The sequence below is a fragment of the Trachinotus anak genome, unplaced genomic scaffold (genome assembly GCF_046630095.1).
Source record: "Trachinotus anak isolate AG129_WGS33_773 ecotype Australia unplaced genomic scaffold, CSIRO_AGI_Tana_v1 ptg000025l, whole genome shotgun sequence".
Taxonomy (NCBI): domain Eukaryota; kingdom Metazoa; phylum Chordata; class Actinopteri; order Carangiformes; family Carangidae; genus Trachinotus; species Trachinotus anak.
In genome coordinates this window covers 13,692,759-13,705,783 of record NW_027273876.1, presented here as the reverse complement: position 1 = coordinate 13,705,783, position 13,025 = coordinate 13,692,759, and the positions used below count along the sequence as shown (strand labels likewise).

Sequence of the window (13,025 nt, the reverse complement as noted above, 5' to 3'; positions counted from 1 at the left end):
CATACCTCCATCCAAAAATGGGTTGGAATATTTCATTTCAAGATATTTCACAGACTTCATTACTCTAATAACAGCTCAGCTTTAAATGTATCCCTCTATAAATCTATTTTCATCATCCTTCAATTCATAATCCTTGCAATAACCTGGTTTATTCAGCCATATGTTTTTATCCTTTTGGTCTTCTATATTTAACTACCTCCCTTTGTCTTATGTAATAAATCTATTTTTCCTAACCCACGGACATGTCATATCGTATTTGGAATAGTACCACCTGAACTCAGTGTATCTGGCTCAGAGAAACGCTGTCACATTGTGGTTTTTTTCTGTGTATTAATTTTGGTGAAGTGCAGGCGCCTTTATTATGTTCTTGAGGTTAGTAAAGGTTCAATTCTTTTTTTCCTCATCTTTGAGCTAAATGGTTTTATTTCGCTTCACATGATGGAGCGACATGTTTACTTGTTTAACAGCTGTAACTGCTGTTACCAGTGTGACACTGAAGCACACTCTGAGATGCTGAAGGAGCAAGTGCTTTTGCAAAACTCTGATCTATGCGGATCAGGACCTTAATACCACATACCAGTCCACCAGGCTTATCCGTGGCATCCTGTGTTTGCACTGTGAAATGAGCTTGTTAAAAGTATGCAGAAACCACACGGCAACTAAGAAGTCAAAGCCGATTTCAGCCGGACTTGGCTCTGCTGGATATGGGCTGACAAACTTGAGGTTGGGGGGGCTTTCCCTCTGCCACTCTCCCTGGCTCTTATTTTATGTTCCTGATGGGGTCAAATTAGCCAAGAGCCAGTGATGGTGCAGCCATCATCAGTGGTGGCATTTTCTTGGTAATTGGTGGCATTTTCTGGCAGAAAAGCGAGGCTGGCTAACAAGAATTGCAACCACTTATCAAGCTGGATTTCACAAGTACTCTCGCAAATACTAATAAGACTACGGCTGGAGTTGAACAGTGTGTAAATAATCCTTTGCTGAGGTCAAAACTGGTATTTTCACACTAATTGTCTTCCTGCTGCAGATAGAAAAGACGCTGCCCGTGTACAAGTTGTGGGTCAGTGTGTCTCCACGGTGGTATCTTGCGTGTGTAAACTGTCCTGCCCTGCGAGTGATTCTCTCTCCGTGTGTACCACACACACATGCAGTCACACACACTCACCCAAATCTCCATCTTCCTAAGTGAATTGCAGGAAGAGACTAGCTAAATAGCACAGCTGCCATGACATCACATTCGCAGACCTGCTATCATCTCTACACCGTCAATCTATTAAAACAAGAGGCCAGCTGGGTGTGTGCTTTCGGTGTGTGGGGTTTGTGTGCATGCCCACTGATATACTATTATATTTTTTGACAATTTTTGATGCCAACTGTCCAATTCCAGTGTAACAACAAGCTGTTTCATGAGGGCAAAGGTCAAGGTTTTGGTGCCTTAAAATTATCACTGAAATTTGAGAGAAGAAATGCTACAAACACCTTTTTCTAAATTGAGATTGGATGGTCTCTTTCCACTATTCACTGGGGATTGTGACTTATTTAATGCAAATTACTTTTCCTTGCTCTTGAAGAATTGTGTTTCTCTGCCACTCTGACATACCACCCACGCAAAATTACTATATCACACATATTTCTCAATCGGGAAAGATCCCCAGCAATGGTTGAGTGGAGTATCTATTTCTTTAAGGTAATGCTTGCGGACGTATCAAAAATATAACTGCAAATAAAGCCTCCATATGAAGATGACATTTTTTTTAAAGAAATGCATCTTCCAGCACATTTCAGCCTGCAGCAAAGACACAAGTGGCGGCCCAGGTGTTTGTATGCCAAGTGTAAAATGCCTTGAGCTGTTCCCACAGTGAGGCTGCATTAAAGCCTGTCAACATGCTTACACACACATACACAAACACACACACACACACATGCACATACATGCACCAACGACCAAACAAGTCCTAATCCACACATGCAGCCTGGCGTCAGGCCTAAAAATAGCCCTGTGCTCCCACAGGTTCAGCTCCTCTCATTACTTTACAAGGGAAAACTGTCGTATCCAAGACAACCATGAGCAGCTCTTCGCCTTTTTCCCCGGCGCTTTGCCATGGCAACAAGGGAAAATGCGTAAAATAATAATAAGTTGGAGCTAAAATTGGATCTATTAAAAGGTTTGAGCTATACTTCAATACAGAGCTGCTCTTTATCTGAGGAAATGATTTTCTATCTGCATCATAGTTGAAAAAATGACTGCAGCAATCAGCAAACAGACAGGGAATCAATTCTGACAGAGCTCCCCAGCCAAAACCAATGCTTTAACAGCACTTTCAGAGACAAGGTCTAATGAAATTGAGCAATATTTTGACAGTCATTTCAGAACTGCTGTGTTTATACATATACATAAACTTATCAGCTGACAGTGATGACATTGTTTCTGTGCTGATTCACAGTGGCTTTTAAAGAAAATTAACAGTTTCCTGTGGTTTCCTCAGAAAGACAGGCAATCCTGCCAGAGTTTATATTATTCTTACAAAAACACAGGAATGTCACTTCAGAGGCTTCATGGAAACTACCATAAGAGCTTCTCTGGACTACCTGACCTCAAGTATCTTAAGGAAAGCATTGGTACGTTTATGCTTCCCTGTTGTCAGACTAAACTCTCTCTCAAAAGACAGTGTTAACGCAATTCATTCAATCTTGCATCACGCACCTCACGACAAATTCCACTACAAATCCAAACTCTGTGTCTAAGTCTTTTGAACGAGAGTTTAAATTCAAAAGCAGTTTAAAGCAGTCAGTGCTCCATGGTTGAATGATTTAAAAAAAATCTAGGTGCACATGCCTATTCCATAAGAACAGATTGACAATTTGAGCATAAAGTTACAGTAAAGCCTCATGCGCCGAGAAAAATCTAATCATAAATGATTAACCATCAGTTAACGGCTGGGGGACTCATTAGCCAAGTCAGACACATGAACATCTCAGATATTCTCAAACGTTTAGAACAGTATGAAGTACGTTTTTGGTTTTTTTTTGTCAGCATGATGACAAAAGATTGACCACCGTCAATAGATACACAACTTGAACACGAGACATCTAATAAATCCTGATCATCTTAGTGTTCCCTCAGCCCTATACACACTGTAAGTGTAATTAGAATTAAATGTCATGTATATACCACTGAGAGGGTACAGGAGTCAGGCAAAGTGCTGAGAGCCACCCGGGGAGCATTTGCAATCACCACTCTACTTGTATTGCAATAAAGGTGCCCACTCCTTTCTTTCAGGAAGCAGCATGGTGGAATAAACAAAATGAATGTCACTGTCTCAACATCACTCAAAACTCTCTTCACAGAAACTCTGGAGGTTACAGCCCAAATATTACAGAGAAAATCTCCTCTTTTAGTGCAAGACTGCAACACTGGCTTGCCCCTGTATTTGGCTGACACTGGCATTTGTTAAGGATAGGATGTTTCAGTGAGTCTGGTGTAAAGATATCAAATGTCGGCCCCAATTTAACTGCTTACAGCGACAAATACATACAAGACTAAGAGTTTACAGCCATGCTGGCAGCTCTGTGAGGCTATACATTGGCTTTGAGCTACATGGTAACATCAACCTGCTATAACATGCTCATAATGATAATGTTAACATGCTGTTAGTTACCACGTTCAACATCTTAACTTAGCACGTTAACTTGCTAACATTTTTTAATTAGCATTAAACACATGACACAAGTACAGCTGAGGCTGATGGGAACGTGTTCAGTTTTGCAGATTTTAACCTGATGGTACTGCGAGATGAAAAAATCAGAGGATCACCAAAGTTTTTACAATTCCTCTCGAGGTGAACATGAACGTTTGTCCAAAACCATCAAAACAACAACGTCAACCTCATGGCGGCACTACAGGAAAAGTCAGAGAATCAAAGTCAGGAGGAATTGTCCCCTATGGAACATGCATGTCTGTGCAAAAATTTGTGCCAATCCATCAAGTAGATGTTGAGATACTTCACTTGGAAGTGACAATTTTGACGGTATATGAAAAGTCAAGAGAAAATTACCAAAGCCGTTAGGATTTATCCTGTGTTCATCAAAGCAATCCATCCAGTATTTTGTCAAGGTATTTCAGTCTCGACTGACTGACACTGGCATCCCTAGAGTCACACTGCTGAGCTAAAAATATCGTGTTTCCCTATTAAAAACCCATGCGTATGAATACAGTGATGAAAATGAAATTACTCAGTCGTCACTATGATGGCACAGCTTCTGTATACACAGATCTGCACCGCTGGGGGTGAGGTGGCAGGTGTGAGGGTAAATGAGCAGGTCATTTCTTTATATGACACCGAAGAGGCTGGGCAAAAGATGCTGAAACTACGTGGACCGCTGCCTATTAGTCTCACGGTGGAATCTGCTCCTGCAGCCTTTCACTCTGCCAGCTACAGTTGATTAGAATTCCTGTTTGATGCAGTAATTTATCTTTCAGTCCGTCAAAGCAGGAAAACTGAACAGTGTCGTGGTCAGGCACCACTGAAGGTGTTATTATGAAGAGTATTGTGTTCGTGACATCAAATAAGAAGGATGGGATCTGATTTCTTCTGTATAATAAGATTTAGGCGAGGATCGGGGGTCACACAGGGTCACACACTCTTTGAATTTTTCTGAATTAATGACCAATGTTAAAGGAATTGCACTAATTTAATGTCATGTATACATTACTCTGAGGCTCAGATATGTCATGGTCACATTGTCTACACTGCCATGCTGCCATTTTTTTCTGATTTGATCTGGTCTCATACAAAATGTATTCCAATCTTCTGGAAAGAATTTAGAGCAGAGGTCATACATTTCAAAGTCTAAGGAGTCTGATTTCAAGCCGAGTTCTTAAATTGTTAGAAAAGTGCTTAGACTTTGGTTCTGTCGAGGTAGAACCAGACCTACTGATCTTGTAGCCAATCCCCAAAGCTGTCAAAAGCAGGGAAATTTATGGTAAACCTCCAACTTCCAAAACAGAAACTGATAAGAAGGCTGAAGCTTCTTTAATCCCAGCCAAAAACTCTTTGAAAATGAGGGCTATCTGTGGTGTCATATGAAGATCCAGCAAGGGGATTTTCATTTTGTTATAAGTAACTATACATTATGCATATTTAAGGAAACTGCACCAAATGCTTATGATATGCTTTGCTTTCAAGACTAGTCCAAAACAACATAATTCACTATACCAGTTCATTTGTACAACAGATGTTATACAGACCAGTCTGTATAGACTGGGTAAACTCTTTACATAGACTGTGACAATGTTTAAGAATCATTTTCATTTATGGCTTGGTTATTATTCTTAGTTGCTCTTTTGTTGAGGGCACAATTCGAAAAAAGTTTTTATTTGTACTGAATTGACAACATAAATTCCCAAACAAGTAAATATACATTTTAGGCTTGAAATAGCTCTAGGGTCTAATGTCGTAAGTACATTTACATGTAACCTGACACTCTGTTACTATAATGACCCTCAAATCCTCCCTTTCCACTCCCTGTCACTGAAAATACATTAACTTCTCTCTCACTGCCAGAGGTCATTTGAATACTTCCTCTGCAGTAAAAAACACAGTCCTCACAGTATGACAGTGTCAGTCTGTATAGTCACGTTTTAGTGAATGCATCTGTAACCATTCCTAAAAGACTACAAATTGAAAATCAGGTGAAATGGATGGATATCCCATTAAATCAATATCAACACAAATCAAAAAATGTATTCATTTATTCATATTTCTGTCATCTGGGAGCAAATTGTGAAGGAACATTAACTAACCTCTTGCCTTAAGGACAATTTTAAGGAGTCCATATCCCATCTAGCATCAGTGTCTGGGTATGAAATATGGTACATTGTAGGGAACAGGAAAAATAACGTCCTTTTAGACGAGTGAAGCATTACAACCATTATTTAAGATCCAGTAATGTTGGGATCCTTGTCCTGAGTGAAGAAGTGGGTCATGCTTAAATATAAATGTAACTGTATTCCCTGCAAGTCCTGTTTTCCTTAAAATCCTTATTTTGTTTGTTTGGGGTATATATTTATTTTTCATTTTTAGTTTCCATAGCCCTCAGTGGGAAATTATATATATATATATATATATATATATATATATATATGTGTGTGTGTGTGTGTGTGTGTGTGTATGTGTGTGTGGACAGAGAAAGAGAGAGAGAGAGACACACATATACTGTATATCTGTATGTATGTGTGTGTGTGTGTGTGTGTGTGCCTGTGTCCACATGTGCTCAGCATCTGTGCACGTTCCGAGTGAGCATGCGCAATGGCGAAGAACAGGTGCATGACGTGAATCCACTCCTTGTCATCAACATTATCATCTGATGACACTTCCCACGTACAGTTAGGTTGTCACAGACACCGCGGCTGCGTTTCACCTGAGGTCGCTGCACAGGTGCGAACGGCCTCAGGTCAATGGCGCCAGCTTAACGAGACTACACGTAGCTGCTCACTGAGGCGCAGATGAGGCGCTCGGGACCGCGGTGGAGGTAATCGCGTAGCTCTCCTGTGCCACATGTGCATAACCTCGATAAAAATGGCCCACGCGTTTTGGACAAAGAGTGGATTTTGAGGTGAATTCTCGGGGTGAAAAGACTTCAGCTGTTCGGCGGCTCTTACACGAGACATGGAAAAACTGCGTGTAGCCTTCCAGCAGCCACCTGGCGAGTCGGGAAGGTGGACTTCATCTCTGGGGAAGCTTTGCTTGAAAAATGGCATAAATTGTTCATATCTACTGACATAAACTGCGGGGGGAAAACAGCGAAAAGGCTGAAGCGCTCACCTGCCCGGTTCCCTTGGTCCGAGCCGCAGCGAGAGGCTCCGAGGTGTCTCCACCAGGCGACTCGCAGTTGCTGAAGCGCGGCGGGTCTTGTTTAATGGTTTAATGTATGCAGTCACTTTCACAACACCGAAGCCCACGGCGACCCACACAAACTGCTATCTTTAACCCAAAACGCGGGCTCCCACGAATAGCTCCATGGATGAGAAGCTCGGCGCGCAGTGGTTCGGTTTCCCGGAGGATGCCCACGAAGGTCCGGCGATGGCAGACGCGTCTCTCGGCGTGGCACCCCTGTCTGAAGTTGAAGCGCTGTCCGCCGCCGCCGATATGAGCCCATACGAGAGCAGCAATAGGGCAGACCAACTCACAAATGTACGTTTCCCAGTGATACAGCGGCATCCAGTGGCGACGGGAGCAGGGGGGGGGGGGGTGTAAAAATCAAAAGAAGGAATACCAAAGCATGTGTGTGTGTGTGTGTGTCTGTTAAATACTTTTATTCCACTTAATTCTTCATTGTAAAGTAATTGATTCTGATACAAATTATTTACATTTTTGGCCAACTCACAAATAGACATATGGAGAGGAGCAGACAAACAGAGAGAGAGAGAGAGAGAGAGAGAGAAAGATTTGCATGCACATTAAATAATTAAATAAGCAGAGTCACAAAGTCCAGTGCAGGTTGTCTCTTGAGAATCTCAGTGTTTTTTTTCGTTGTAGCTTAATCGAAGGATCGGGAAAGGGGTTCACATTAGAGTCTTTCACCACTGATCACTGTAGTCCGAGCTGTAAGAGGAGAGAACATGCTGTTTAATTAATTGAAATTTACACTTGATACATCCCTACGCAGTGGTAAGAAAAAGTAAGTGATACCTTTGGAACTACACCCATGAAATGTATAAACTCCTAAAATATGGTCAGACCTTCATCCAAGTTACAATTATGAACAAACACAATCTATTTTATTTAATAACACACAAATCAATGTAGTGTTCTGCATACTGAAAACATCATTTAAACAACCACTGTGTAGGCTGGAAAAACCCCTCAGCTAATGACAGCAACTAAAGCTAATTAGAGTCAGGTGTTATCCAACCTGTAGCCCAGACACTGAAACCAGATTGGAGGTGTGGGTCAGAGCAACTTTGCATCTGCTGATGTGAATCAATGCCACGCAAAAAAGAGAGAACTCTGAAGACTTGTGATCAAGATTTGCTGATTTGCCCAAAGCTGAAAGGGTTAAGTGTCACCTTGATTTTAGGTCGACAAACTGTCTAGAAATAGAGATGATTTATTTCCGTTGCTACTCTCCCTAAAAGCAGGTGTCCTGCTAAGATAACTCCAAAGGCATGGTGCAGAATGCATAGTAACGTAACAAAGAGCCTCAGAGTAACAGCTAAAGGAATCATTGGAGCTGGTTATATTAGTATACCATACTCAAATCATGATGCACAGTTGCATGAAGCATGGTGTCCTGCCACCTGAAGTTTGTCAAAGAGCAGCTTGACACTCCATGACACTACTGGTGAAATGTTTTATGGACTGATGACACCAAGCTTTCAATTGTTAGGGAGGAACATGCAGCTCTATATGTGGTGTAAAAAGGGCACTGCATACCAACGTGAAAAGATCAGGTAAGGTACAGTGGAGACAGCATCACGATGTGCTCGCCCTCACTGAGGGGAAAATCAATTCCCAAGTTTATCAAGGCATCTTATTGGATAATGTCAGGCTGGCTGTACTATCTACCACAGAATGTCTTCATACAAAGAAATTCCACCTTTTGGAGTCGGAGCCCAGACCTTAACACGATAGTGATGCTGTGGAATGAGCTGCAGAGAGACGCTCACACCGCACATCCAAAGAATATGTCTGAGCTGAAGCAGTTCTGTAAGGCAGGACAGTCCCACTCCTGCTGACCATTGTGCAGGTCCGATCAGCAGCTACCTGAAGTGCCTGTTTAAGGTTATTGCTACCTCTACGGAGGTGCAATCAGTTATCAAATCCAAAGGTTCACGTACTTTTTCCACCAGCACTGTGAATGTTTAATGGCTGTGTTCAAAAAGACATAAAAGATTTGAATTGTTATGTGTGATATTAGCTTAGGGACACTGTGTTTGTCTACATTTATGACTTGGACAAACATCAATTTTATGACTAATGGTTCACATACTTTCTCTCACCGCTGTGTACCAGCTCTTACAGATCACCAGCTCAGCTGTGATTGTGACAATACGATGGTGACATGGCCAAGAAGCTTTTGTAAAGCCACAGTGAGATAAGATGCTGATCAATACTCATTTGAGGAGTAAAAAAGAATAACAAGGATATAAACAACAGCAACGTGATCCTTCTGCAGTAAGGATTACAGCTGTGAAGCTGTTCGACAATATGCTGCATCAACAGGGCTGTGTCTTTAAGAATTTAAATAGGGGTGGGGGCAGCCAGATGGATCGACAAATATATGGCAGGATGCATTAGGCAAAAATGATAGATGGCAGTGATAATGTGTTACTTTAAATTCAAACTGTTTGCTAATGGGAGAAGAAATATTGGTCCATTTCATGTAGGTCTTGTCTCATTAAATAGCAAAGTTTTTCCTTAATTATTAATGACAAACTGGTTACTGTCACATTTAAAATCATAATGTAGGTCACAGAGTGAGGCTGATGGGGGCTTTTTCTTGAGTATTGGATACTGGCCAGTGATGGAGCTGCATATATGATGATCTTCACTGAACAGTTTATTTATAGATTTGTTTGCTTTCTTAAATTTTTTCCCACTCCTTTTTGTTCATGGATTAGTCTTTGAGAGGCCATAGATGACTCGATGAATCACCCTATTGTAGGCATCCTTAAAATCAAGATCCTAAAAAAAGCCCATATCAGTTAACCACACGTATTCTCATCTGTTTCTCTCACCGTGGTCCAGTGTCTTGGCTTGAATCAGCCCCGAACAGCAGCCACGCCACCGCCTGCTCGGGGGACGACCTCTTCCCATACCTGGAGAAAAGCAAACACCAGCATGTAATGACTGCCACTCAACATTAATATCTCATTCATGTGAAGGCGTCTCTCTGCTCTACATCAGCACTTCACTGGGTGCTCCTGTGACCCTACCATCCTTGTTATGAATTTCAACTACTGGACATCTTTTTTTTCTCCGTGACTCATTCAGATGTGAACAAGGCGACTTAGCTGCATACACCCTGTGGAGCTTTTATCAGTACTACTTCTCTGCTCAATCTCTGCAGTCCCATCAAAAAGGAAAAAAAAGGGCTGTGCAAAATCAATGCCTGACCACTGAGGAGTAAGCCTTCCTTTGTTTAAGACGTGAGGGGCTTACACTGCGTTGCACACTGTCCTTTGAGTCTAATGACAGATCCAGCCTCTTTAATTACAGAGCAGGACGGTTAATGATGAGACTATACTCAGCTTCCATCACAGGAACGCTGTACACCCACTAGTTTCTCCAAATGGAACAACAGAATTCAACACAAGACATCAGTTATTTGATACAGTTACCTTGTCAAAACTGTAGTCTTTGCCATATTTTAGATATGATACATAAGAAAACAGTACAAACGTAAAATGAAGAAGTTTCATTACAGGTTTAAATGATCTGCACTAAATTTCAAAAAAACAGCCATGTATGTGTTAAATACTGTGTTATGATCCTGTCTTGATTCATCTGCTAAGAAACAAAAGCAAATGACTTGGATGACTGTACGTCTGTTACAATATTTGAGGTCACAACGGAGCTACTACAAGCTTTTCTCTGGTCTGCACATTAAATACCCATCAGAGGAAACCCAGGCCATTATCTTCTGCCTCATTATTTCTTATAACAACAACATCAATGCTTTATGGCTTAAGCATAATGACCCCTGGGTGCTGCTTGGCTTGTCAAAGAAGGGATGAACTTTTGACTGATATTTGGAAATGTTTGATTAAGGGTGAGTGCATTCACGCCGCTGGGGAAGGGCTCCGTCCTCCTTGTGGTTCTCCTTGCCAACTTGTCCCTGAGCCAGAGACTTAATCCCTCACATCAAGGGAGGTGGACTATCTGTCTGACCCAACCAGGGGATTTAAAGTTACCAAAGCAATGCATGTTTTCAGCATCTTTTAATCACACTCGCAAACCTTGCTACAGCTCCGAGGTTACTGTTCTGAACTGTAATGTTAAACAAACCGATGGATGTGAATCTGTGTGGCTTTCCAACACTGCAGAAATCCCTGCCTTGTCCTTGTTTGCTTCATTGCAAATATAGACTGAAAACACACACAGGCAGATTTGAAACTTAGTTTGGTAAAGCTGACTCACCTCTGCCTGGTAATGAGGTTCACATAATGCCTGACAGCTGCATGGTATTTGGCCCACTCCTCCGGTGAGGCGTTGCTCCCGGGGCTCTCCGGCTTGGGAGGGTAAGCGTCCGCAAAGCTGCTCAAACACACCAGCAGGCACAGGACGAGCGCTGCGAACATCATCCACGATCTCAGCATGTTGGCCATCTGAGGAGAAGGAGAAATACCAGAGTAAAATGTCATTTTGTTCCGTCAAAAGCGTCCAAAAATTAGCTTTTGCTGTGATGTTCTGTCCCATTTCACAGAAATACCTTAACGCACAAAGTATCTTTCAGGCAGGCAAATTGTATAAAAACAGATTAACTTGGCATGAAAGTCATGGAATAAAAAAATATATATCTTTCTAGGATGTGGCTAAAAATTCGAGCAAAGTATCAGAAAAGTAAGAGGACCTACTTTTTTGACAGTTGTATTCTGGTGTAGTCACCCCGGTGGTGCCCCTGTCTCGCCGCTCTCCCCTCGGTTCACAGGGTTATATAGTGCGGGACGGATACCTGATGCGCACCGAGTAACACTTAACCACACCCCTCGCTTTTTCCTCCAGCTCCATCCTTCCCGGGGTCACTTATCTCTGCCAAAGCTGGAGGACACACACTCTCAGCTGAACTTGATGCTCTGGCTCGCTGAAGGTTATTTTGTTGAGAATAAACATGGAAAAGGTGTTTTTTTTTTTTGTTTGTTTTTTTCCTCCGAGTCTTTTTAAAGAATAAATATTCTGGTGGTGGTGTGAGGAGTACCTGTAAGATGATCCGACAGGCTGCTCCACGAACAGCGCAATAAAATAGTCCCCCGCTGTGTTTCATCACTTGAAATCATAGCTGACACAGGTTAAAGTCAACATTACCCTGCAGCCCAGTGAGCTTCATGCCTACACTTGGAAACCAATCCTGCACTCACCTACATTAAAGTCAGAATGCCTCTCTGTGACCAGCCTTCTACCTTGAAATGGCTCAGACTGGAGCTCAGAGATCACAACACAGCCCCTCAGAAACCATAGTGTGTCAGCACTTGGGGACAGATGAGATGACTGACCTGAAAACACATCATTACAGTCTGGAGCAGTGTTCTGATCATTTCCTCTGTCACCGGACATTTTCCTCATGACATCTGAATTTCGTCAAGAATATTTAAACATGATGCACTGTCTGTTTTCACTATCACTTGCCAAGCATGAGCCTGTAAATAAGGGAAGTAAGAATTTATTGAAATATATCACTATAGGACAGAATAGGACATCGACTTCAAAAACTGGTTCACAACAGTGATCCACTGAGTTAATACAACACGCTATTAGTGAGGTTTCTTCTCCAGTTTTACAGAAATGTAAAATGATTATTGTGCTTTAGATGCATTTACTATTTGCTATATTAACATGAATACCAGACAGGGTAATTCGTTTTTTTTTAGATTAATTAGTTAGGCCTTATTTCTTGCAGTGGGCAGTTGGTTGTAATCAGAGTCCTCCAATTGTTTTATTGACTTCCGTGTAATCTGTGCTCAGGTAGTTAATAAACAAACACATTCATCTTCAGGTAGATGGGAAATAACCGCCACCAAAATTACATTCCAAAATATACACACAGCAGTTTTACAACTTTTTCTTTGGAGAATGGAAACAAAACCTCTTTGCGAAGGACTGGACAAATGCACATTCATTAGTGTTGATTTATTAAAATGACAGGTATCCCTCTCAGGGATGATGTCGCCTAACTCATCTGATCATTAGCCCCAACACCTTTAGCCCTCTATCTACTCATCATTCCTGCATGCATTATTCAGATGGTGATAAAGGCTTTAATATGGCCTGGAGGTAGAGGTCATAGGCTACAGTGTCCACAGATCA

At 41.7% G+C, this 13,025-nt stretch overlaps 2 protein-coding genes across 3 annotated transcripts in view; both read right to left on the bottom strand.

Moving 5' to 3' along the window:
- The window catches only part of mpp2b (MAGUK p55 scaffold protein 2b), a 39,288-nt gene extending 32,126 nt beyond the window's left edge, over positions 1-7,162 (bottom strand). Inside the window, exon 1 of the mRNA XM_071462607.1 lies at positions 6,825-7,162. The gene's annotated coding sequence lies outside the window, so the exon portion shown is untranslated. The remainder of the gene's footprint in view (positions 1-6,824) is intronic.
- Positions 7,163-7,298: 136 nt separating this feature from the next.
- On the bottom strand, positions 7,299-11,725 carry pyyb (peptide YYb). Of its 2 annotated transcripts, none has more exons than XM_071462610.1 (4): positions 11,579-11,725; positions 11,142-11,329; positions 9,740-9,820; positions 7,299-7,604 (listed from the first exon to the last, which is right to left on the bottom strand). In XM_071462610.1, the coding sequence occupies exons 2-4, from the start codon at positions 11,327-11,329 to the stop codon at positions 7,580-7,582; spliced, it is 294 nt and encodes a 97-aa protein (XP_071318711.1). In that variant the 5' UTR covers positions 11,579-11,725; the 3' UTR covers positions 7,299-7,579. The 2 variants fall into 2 exon arrangements, with proteins under 2 accessions (XP_071318711.1, XP_071318712.1); XM_071462611.1 differs by lacking the exon at positions 11,579-11,725 and adding an exon at positions 11,434-11,539.
- Between the last annotated feature and the right edge of the window lie 1,300 nt (positions 11,726-13,025).